This window comes from Syngnathoides biaculeatus, chromosome 20 (assembly GCF_019802595.1).
Source record: "Syngnathoides biaculeatus isolate LvHL_M chromosome 20, ASM1980259v1, whole genome shotgun sequence".
NCBI lineage: Eukaryota > Metazoa > Chordata > Actinopteri > Syngnathiformes > Syngnathidae > Syngnathoides > Syngnathoides biaculeatus.
Genome location: NC_084659.1, coordinates 5,256,059 through 5,264,058, shown reverse-complemented (window position 1 = coordinate 5,264,058; position 8,000 = coordinate 5,256,059). Strand labels below are relative to the sequence as shown.

The 8,000-nt window shown below is 53.5% G+C and overlaps 1 protein-coding gene across 2 annotated transcripts; it reads left to right on the top strand.

Moving 5' to 3' along the window:
* The first annotated feature begins 142 nt into the window (after positions 1-142).
* On the top strand, positions 143-5,751 carry LOC133493764 (23 kDa integral membrane protein-like). 2 transcript variants are annotated; one of them, XM_061807512.1, is made up of 11 exons: positions 143-1,237; positions 1,305-1,387; positions 1,611-1,707; positions 3,149-3,205; positions 3,866-3,985; positions 4,070-4,144; positions 4,523-4,618; positions 4,695-4,829; positions 4,905-4,937; positions 5,251-5,334; positions 5,417-5,751. In XM_061807512.1, exons 5-11 carry the CDS (start codon positions 3,866-3,868, stop codon positions 5,513-5,515), a joined length of 642 nt encoding a protein of 213 aa, XP_061663496.1. In that variant the 5' UTR covers positions 143-1,237; positions 1,305-1,387; positions 1,611-1,707; positions 3,149-3,205; the 3' UTR covers positions 5,516-5,751. The 2 variants fall into 2 exon arrangements, with proteins under 2 accessions (XP_061663496.1, XP_061663495.1); XM_061807511.1 differs by lacking the exons at positions 143-1,237; positions 1,305-1,387; positions 1,611-1,707 and adding an exon at positions 2,203-2,384.
* Positions 5,752-8,000: the final 2,249 nt, after the last annotated feature.

Genomic DNA, 8,000 nt, shown 5'->3' with positions numbered 1-8,000 from the left:
GCACACACACACACACACACACACACACACACGGACTTGAAGAGTTTTGCGTGTGTCCGCCCGCAGATCGCCGGGATGGTCTTGTCGATGATTCTCTACTGCCAGATCGGAAAACGAGACGGCGCCCCCGCCGCTGCCTAAACTCCAAAACGACGTCGGAGTGCGCTTTTATTTTGAAGGAACTCTTTGGACTGGGCACGGTTGCGGATGATTTTGTTTTATTATTGAGGGACATCCCAAAGAAGGAATCCATTTTTTTTTTTTTTTTTTTTTTTAATCAATTGAATTTAATGATTGTTGCTTTCCCGAGCGATCATCTGCCGATAGTTTGGCTTTCATTTGATTTGCAGTGGTTTGTTTTCCCTTCCGTATGCGATGATTTGTCTCCGTTTTCTTTTCCTTCATGACGACGCAAACAAAGTAAAGAGTTGTTTCCAAAGGTCTTCGGCGTCCGGTCTCCCCATCCTGCCGCTTTTCCGCTCGTCGTTTCGCCGTCTTCGGTTCCGAGCTGCCCGATTCCGCTCAAAACCTCGGGCGTGTCTTTGGTCCCGGGCGTCATAAATCTTTTTTTTTTTTTTTTTTGCAGGTGTTGGAAGTCAGGCCGTTTCCTCTTTTGGAGCGCCGGAGAGCGCTTCGGCCCGGTTTCGGCGGTCCAGTTCCGTTTATCGGGTTTGCAGGCGGGCGGCCGTGTATTGCGTCTTTTCTGCGACGGGGTTTGTTTTGGCGTCTTTTCCTTCAGCCCAAAAAATTGTTCTTTGGTCCACACGGGGGAGACGACGAGTCACAATCGGCTCTCAGAAAGAAAAAAGAAAAAAATTCTGGTCCGTTTTTTGTCTTCTGACACTTTCGGGTTGGCAAATGTTTGAAAAGGTTTTGAAACATGAACGCAGCTTTCAACATTTGTGAGATTCCTCGCAGAGTCCCAAGCGACTCGTTTGTGCTGTTTTTGTCTCCCATTGCCTGTGTTTTTTTTTTTTTTGTTTTTTTTTTTTTTTTCGGTTGACGCAGCAGTGGCAAACCTTAAATGAGTGTCGCCGTTGGTTTTGTTCATACTTCTTTACAAAAATTCCAACGTGAGCTTTTGTGACGGCGCGTCGACGACGATGTGCCGCAAGTGCTTGTGGCGCTCTTGCGCAAGCGACTTTTCATCCAGGAAGTTCAGAACCAGTCGGAGCGGGAACGGAATGAACGCTGCGTTCGTCGTCGTCGTCGTCGCCGCCCGAGGGCTAACGTCAACGTGAGTCAGACTTTTTTGTTGGTTGTTTGCGCACGCGCGCTGACGCCAGCGATCCTCTTTGCCGCAGGGACGTTGGACTTGTGGTTCTGGGCCTGTTGGGGGGCCTCGCCTCGCCTCGCCTCGCCTCGCTCCACGTTCCACCTCCTCCTGGTAAGTTGACCCGTTCACCAACCGCCTTTTCCTTCCGTGTCCAACTTGATAATCACTTTTAGGCAGGCAGATGTCCTTTGTCATGAGTTTCTCGGGTGCACCCTGAACCGGTCGCCAGCCAATCACAGGCCACAAAGACACTCGGATTGGCACTCCCATTCACACCTACGGGCAATTTAGTGCGTTTTTTTTTTTTTTGTTTGTTTGTTTTTTTTTTTCACAGACGTGGGAGGAAACCGGAATGCCCACCTAGAAAAAAGCCACACAGAGGACGTGCAAACTTTGGACGGGCTGGATTCGAACCCATTGCTGGGCAACCGGTCAGCCGCCTATAACCGTACATATATGTGGGAACGCGTAGCTCTTGTGTTTTCCTGCCGGGACAGAACCCCTTCCCGACCGGGCCGAGCGGCTTTTCCTTTCTGAGGCTTTTTTTTTTAACGATAAAACTGGCATTCCTGTCTTATTGTCTTTTGCAAGTCACCGTGACAACAGCGCTCCAAACGCTTTCCTGAATTTCCCTCCCGAGAGAACGGACGGACACGCACCGTTCGCGCGATCCGTGCCGGCCTTTCGGCCTTGCGCGACTCGTGTGGGCGTGTCCTCGTCGGCCCGGAGATGGAAGGGTCGCGGCGGCCCATCGACGCCTCCAACTGAGAATTCCATCGGGGCGACGCAACAAAAATGCTTTTTTCGACTTTTCCGCTCACGTTTTGGTCTTGAGCTTTTCTTGCAAAGGACGTGCGAGTGTGTTGCTGAATAGCGCGCATTTTTGTTTCAGGGCGGGGGGGGGGGGGGGGGCGTTTAAGGGCCTTCTGGTCCCTCCCCTCTGCGTGTAAGCGCCGTGCTGGTGCAGATGCACGTTTTTTCCCCCTCCTGACAAGTTGCAGCTCATCCGATCGCCGCCGCAATCGCAAACGACCACGTGAGCTCCAAAATGGGCAAAATTAACGGCTGCCTCAAATGTCTTTTTGTCTTCTTCAATGTCGTCTTTGCCGTGAGTACAACGACCAAAAAAAACTTTTTTCTGAAGTCGGGATTTTATCGGGTCGTCTTTCATCATCAAATATGGATACATTGGAAGTTTGGAAGGAAGATTTTGTCAATCGGGACTCGACAACGCACAGAGAAAAAATGCTAAAATGCATATTGAATCATTCAAATGTCAATATTTTGACTCTTCAAAACAAGCTGTTATTTTTATTGAATTGATTAGTAGGCGGTAACATTTCAACGCCATCGACCCTACTTGTTTTTAAACGGGGGGGGGGGGGGCGCATTGAATGATGAGATGATAAAGTTGAGTGTCATCCAAAAAGTATGTGATTACAAAAAAAATCAAAGTTTGAAGGAATGAAGTTTCCGGACAAAAGGATGTCGTCGTCGTCGTCGTCGCGTGACGAGCAACACGTGCAAAATAAGTCTCGAGTACATTTCCACTTCAAAACAACAAGCCAGAAACCCACCGCTGCCCCCGCCCAATTTCTAGTCAGCCAGTGTGCTTTTTTTTTTTTTTTTTTTTTTTTTTTTTTGATGACTGCAGTACATTTGGGGGAGGGGAGGGGGGGGGCGCCGCCTCCCTCTTTGAAGTGACATAACGGCCCCCGTCGCTCGGCTGCATCGCCCATCAACTTGAAGCGCAGACAGAATTCTGACTTTGACTTTGTTCCGGCCTGAAGTTTCACGCCGTCGTTCCGTACTCGATACTTTGGGATGGAACTTGACGATCCGTCACGTTGGTGTTTTATTTATTGATTCCAGATCATCGGATGTCTGCTGATCTTCGGGGCGGTGAAGGCCAGCGTCTTCAGCGCGCAGGTAAACGACGCACAAAAAAAAAAGAAAATTAGCGTTTGAAGCAAAGAAAAAAAAAATACGATACAGCAAACTTTGAAAATGACAAGTCCAGTACGACTGTAAAAATAAAAAAATAAAAAAAGCAAGAAAAACAAAAGCATAAAAAAACAACTTCTCCAACATCTCTCAAGTATAGCGAGAACAATTGGGGGGGGGGGTCGTTTTAGTGCTCAAAGGTGACCAAGTCCAACTACGACAACACAAACCATCAAAGCGAGAACAAAAGAGAGAAAGAAGAATGAAGTTGTGCACACGTGTTGTCAATTTCCTTCACTCCATTTGGAGGAAACGGTCGACGGGGGCAAACGTTGCGCTGGCACAAATGTTGTGGCGCGCGTACACCACCAAGGTGTAGTATTTCCTGCCTGGAATGCTCTGCCAAATGTGAAACAATCCACATGTTTGGATTTCTTCTTCAGCGGGTCGCCACCCCCGAAAGGGCCCCCGACCGCCAGAGCGCCAGAGCGCATGCATTCGTTTCAGCTGCAACGGCGCCCGAGTCCAAACGAACGCATGCGCTCCAAGTTTAGGATGAAGGAGGAATTGTTTGTTGTTCTTTGTCTTTGACGTGTGATTCTCCCCCCCCCCCGCTCCCCCCTTTCACTTGCGCTCGCGGGTCAGATGTCGGCGGTGGGCGCCCCGGGCCTGGGCTGGGTGTGGGTGTTCGCCATCGGCGTGCTCGTCGTCTCCTCTCTGGGAATCTACGCGGGAATATCGGAGAAGGAGCTCGCCCTCAAGATCGTACGTAGCCGCGCAAAAGTCACGTCACGTCGCGGGCGGGTCCTCGCCGCTGCCAACTTCTTTCTTGTCGTCGTCTGTTGGCAGTTTGCCGGCTTCATGGCGGCGGGGATGGTCATCATGCTCATCTTCGGCATCGTGGTGGTGGTCATGAGGAACAAGGTGAAGCCGTCGCTCGGGACCGTTTTGGGGAAGTATTTCGGCGCCACGCTCGCTTATTCACGTCATTGGAGGTCTGCGTCCCGACGTCCAAATCGACAACTTTTGGGCCGGTCGGCGTCGGGGAGCTGACGCCGACGTTCCGTTCGGTCCCGCGGACGGCGCCTCTCCGCTCGCCAAATGAGATCAAATGATGCGGCGAGTCGCCGACTGAACAAATGAATGCAAAGTCGTCGATGCTCGCTCGCTTCCCGGCAAATCGCTCTCAATTTCATTTTCATGTCCAATGTCGGGATCGTTCCATCATTTATTCGGTTGCCGCGGGACACGTGGCAGCCGCGCCCGCCAAGTGACTGGTCTCCTTGCGTCGGCCCCCCGAAGGTGCGGGACGGCTTCAGCGGCGCCTCGGCCGAGGCGGCCGAGCCCTTCATGGCGGAGGAAGGCTTTCGGGCCGTGCTTCAGCAGATGCAGGAGAGCGTGAGGCGCCGCCGCCGTTGTCTATTCTTGAGCCGCCAGCGGCGCGCTTTTGAAAACGCGGCGCCGCGTCTGACAGGCTCACTGCTGCGGCTTGGCGAGCGCCGGCGACTGGGGCGACGACATCCCGAGCTCGTGCGCGTGCCGACCCGGATTGGACGGCTTCGGAGGCTTCGGATCGTTCGGACACACCGGCTGCAAAGCCCGCCCTCAGGTAGCGGCCGCGCCCGCCGCTTCCGGGCCTTCGCTCGCCAACGAACGACACTGACCGCCGGCGTTCTCTTTGCAGGGAACCACGGGGCCCGATCGGATCTACCAACAAGTAAGCAATTTTCGCTCAAGTGCCTTCCGTAACGGCCCGTGACGCCGCTTTCACCCATCGACGGCAAGTTTTTCGCACGGCCCCTAAAATCGACCAGACGTCGGCCCTTTTAGTCGGAAAGTGCCGCCGCTACACTCAAATTAGGAAGTTTGGCGTCCAAGTCCTCTGTCACGGGACGCGTCGTGTCTGAAAGGAAAGGAAAGGAAAGGAAAGGAAAGGAAAGGCGGCTTCCCCGGGTTTGAACGCGTTCCAAACGAGCGGCGTCCCGCCCGCGCCTGGTTAACGACGGCTCGCCGCTTGTCTCCCTCGGCAGGCCTGCGGCGAGGTCCTCGTCACCTACGTCGACTACTTCTTCAACATCGCCATCGGCTTCCTGTTCGGCTTCGCCGTCACCGCCGTGAGTCCGACCCGACCCGAGTCGCGAGCGCGCCGGCTCCGGTTCTAACGGATGTGCCGTGTGTGTGTGCGCGCGCGCGCAGCTTCTGGGCCTGCTGGTGTCGCTGCTGATGTTGCACCAGATCCGCCGTCACGACCGCGGCGCCGCCTCCGCCTCCCCCGTGCCCATGAAGACCTACTGAGTCCACATCTGCGCTTGATGTACCAAAAAAAAAAAAAAAAAATTTTTTTTTTCCAGCCGCCTGCTCTATAACGACGAGTCTGCTTTTGCTGCAAGTTTTATACCTTTTGATACCATTTAACAGAAGATATTAAGTATTCAGGAGACCAACTGTTTTGATGACATTTTGACAAAATAGATTTATTGTGCCCATTTCTTTGTGACGTCAGAGGGACAACATTAAATTGTCTTTTTATGTGTGCGTGTGATCAGTTGACAAAATGGGCGCGGTTTACTTTTCGCCGGCTCGTTGCGTCCCCCGTGAACTTTGAATTTGTCATCGCTGACTTTTGGTTTCGTCCCGGGATTTTGCGAAAGGGAAGCTGGGGAAAAGATGGACGTCGGGTCACAAATCGGGAGTGCTTCAAATAGTGGGGGGGATGTTTGCTGACGCCGGGCCACGACCACCCCGAGTGGACAAAATGCAAAAGCTCCAACATCCAATTTTAAGATTCTTTTAACAGCATGTGGATTTTTTTTTTTTTCCCCTCACTTATTTTAGGAACAAAAACTGCCGACTGAATTAGAATGGATTGATTTGATCAGATTTTTGACCGGACGTAAGTTTGGAGCCAAGTCCGGAAAAAGTGCGGTCAGATGTTTTCTTTCGCTTTTGATGAATCGAATCGGGTCGAGCGGCGGTTCCGGCATTCGGCCGGCAGGCGGAAGCACATGACAATTTGTCGCCCTTGTGCTCCGTCCCCACCTGATGCAAATGATGGCCTCGCTGCGCGTCCTTGACTTGGCTTTGCTCGCGTGACGCACGCAAAGTGCACGCGCTTCATCAATCGGGAAGGGGCGGGGCGACAACTTTTCAGGCGAGTTTGCGACAGCGCAAACTTGCGCGTGACTTTCTCTGTCATCAGCGTGCAAAAACAGGAAAAATGCAAGGACGACGAAGCTCCTCGTTCACGGTGGATGCGTGTCAGGTCGTCGTGGAAATTTGGAAGCGTGAAGAAATCCGGTGGCCCTCTTCCGAACCCACGGGGTTGTCGTAGTTCGGTTTGTGTTTCTGTTTCTCTCTGCACGTCCGACGTCCGATCCTTCCCAGACGCTGGCACCGGGTGACGCCCCCGTTGCTGTTTTTGCGTCTGAGAAGCCACCCAGACAGGCCGAGGTGGGTGTCCGAAAATAGCCGCCATCAATCAATTTGTTTGTTTCTCAACACAAATGAGGCGGAAACGCGCGCACGTAAGCGGAGGGGAGCTGCTGTATTAGCATCCAAATTTCGGTTTGCCAATTGACGACTTTTGTCTCTTCTCTTTCCTAATCCCGTTCGTCACACTTTAATTGAAATATCAATCAACAGCAAACATTGTTTCTTCAACGCTTCCCGCCCCCGTCGGCCTTTCTAGTTTTGGCGTCTTTTGTCCTTTTCCACGTTCAGACGTTGGCCAAACTGATGCAACACACACGCACCCACGCGCGCCCGCGTCAACCCTCGTGGGGACCTTGCGGTGACAGCGCACCGTCCGCTTCCGGCTCGTCAGCCGGTAGGACCACGTGGTCACCTGCAGGATCGGGCGACGTTCACAAGTGGGGAGCCCACTCGTGCACTCTGTGTGTGTGTGTGTGTGTCGTTAGCGCGGAAACCACACACACACACACACGCGCGCGCGCGCACACAAGCAGGCGTCAAAATGGTGAAGGGGTCCCTCGCTCGAGACCACGCAAGCGAAAAGTCTTTTGTCACTCTGGTCATCGTTCAGCTAAGGTCAAAAGAGGCGGCCGTGTTGTCCGGTTCCGGCGACTGATGACATCCCACACAGGAAGGGACCAAACCACACGGATTCGTGATCTCGGACGCGCGACGGCGGTCGCTGGCGACGCGGCCCACCCACGCGCAGTTATTGTTGTCTGGCTGCTGGAATTGAAAACCGTTTGCTTTGGTTTCCCTGAGAAGGGGGGGGGGAGGGGGTGCTGCTGAAGCCCAACAGAAGCAATAAAGTCCATTAGCGTAGCGTAGCGCGGACGCCGTCGCGAGCTCGGTTCGCAGCGCAGCGCCGACGCTCGCCCGTCCCGCGTTGTTAGCGTTCGCCTCCTGTCGGCCGCAACCATAAAACGTCGTGTTCGTGTCCCGCCGAAGTCATTTGACGCATCCGTGTACCTTGATTGTCATTTTGCGCGTGTGCCGCACCTCCCACGAGCGCGCCGCGTCGCCATGTTTGCAAAGACTTTTGGTTGTTGTCATGGCGACACACGCGTGCGTCCAATAGCGTGCTCGTGTTTCTCACCGTCACCCCGGTTGCCATAGTAACAGCGGCCGTGGGGGTTTTCGGGTCTGTTCGGAGTCACAATGAGGCGGGCGGCCGATGCATTGCGGGTACCGTGGGAGCCGTTGACTTTGTGAGGTGCAGAGCGAAAGCTTCGCCGGCCTCGCTCTTTCGGATCCGGCCGGCACCACCAGTCGCGGTGATTTGGTCTCCTTTTTTTTTTTTTTCTCTCTC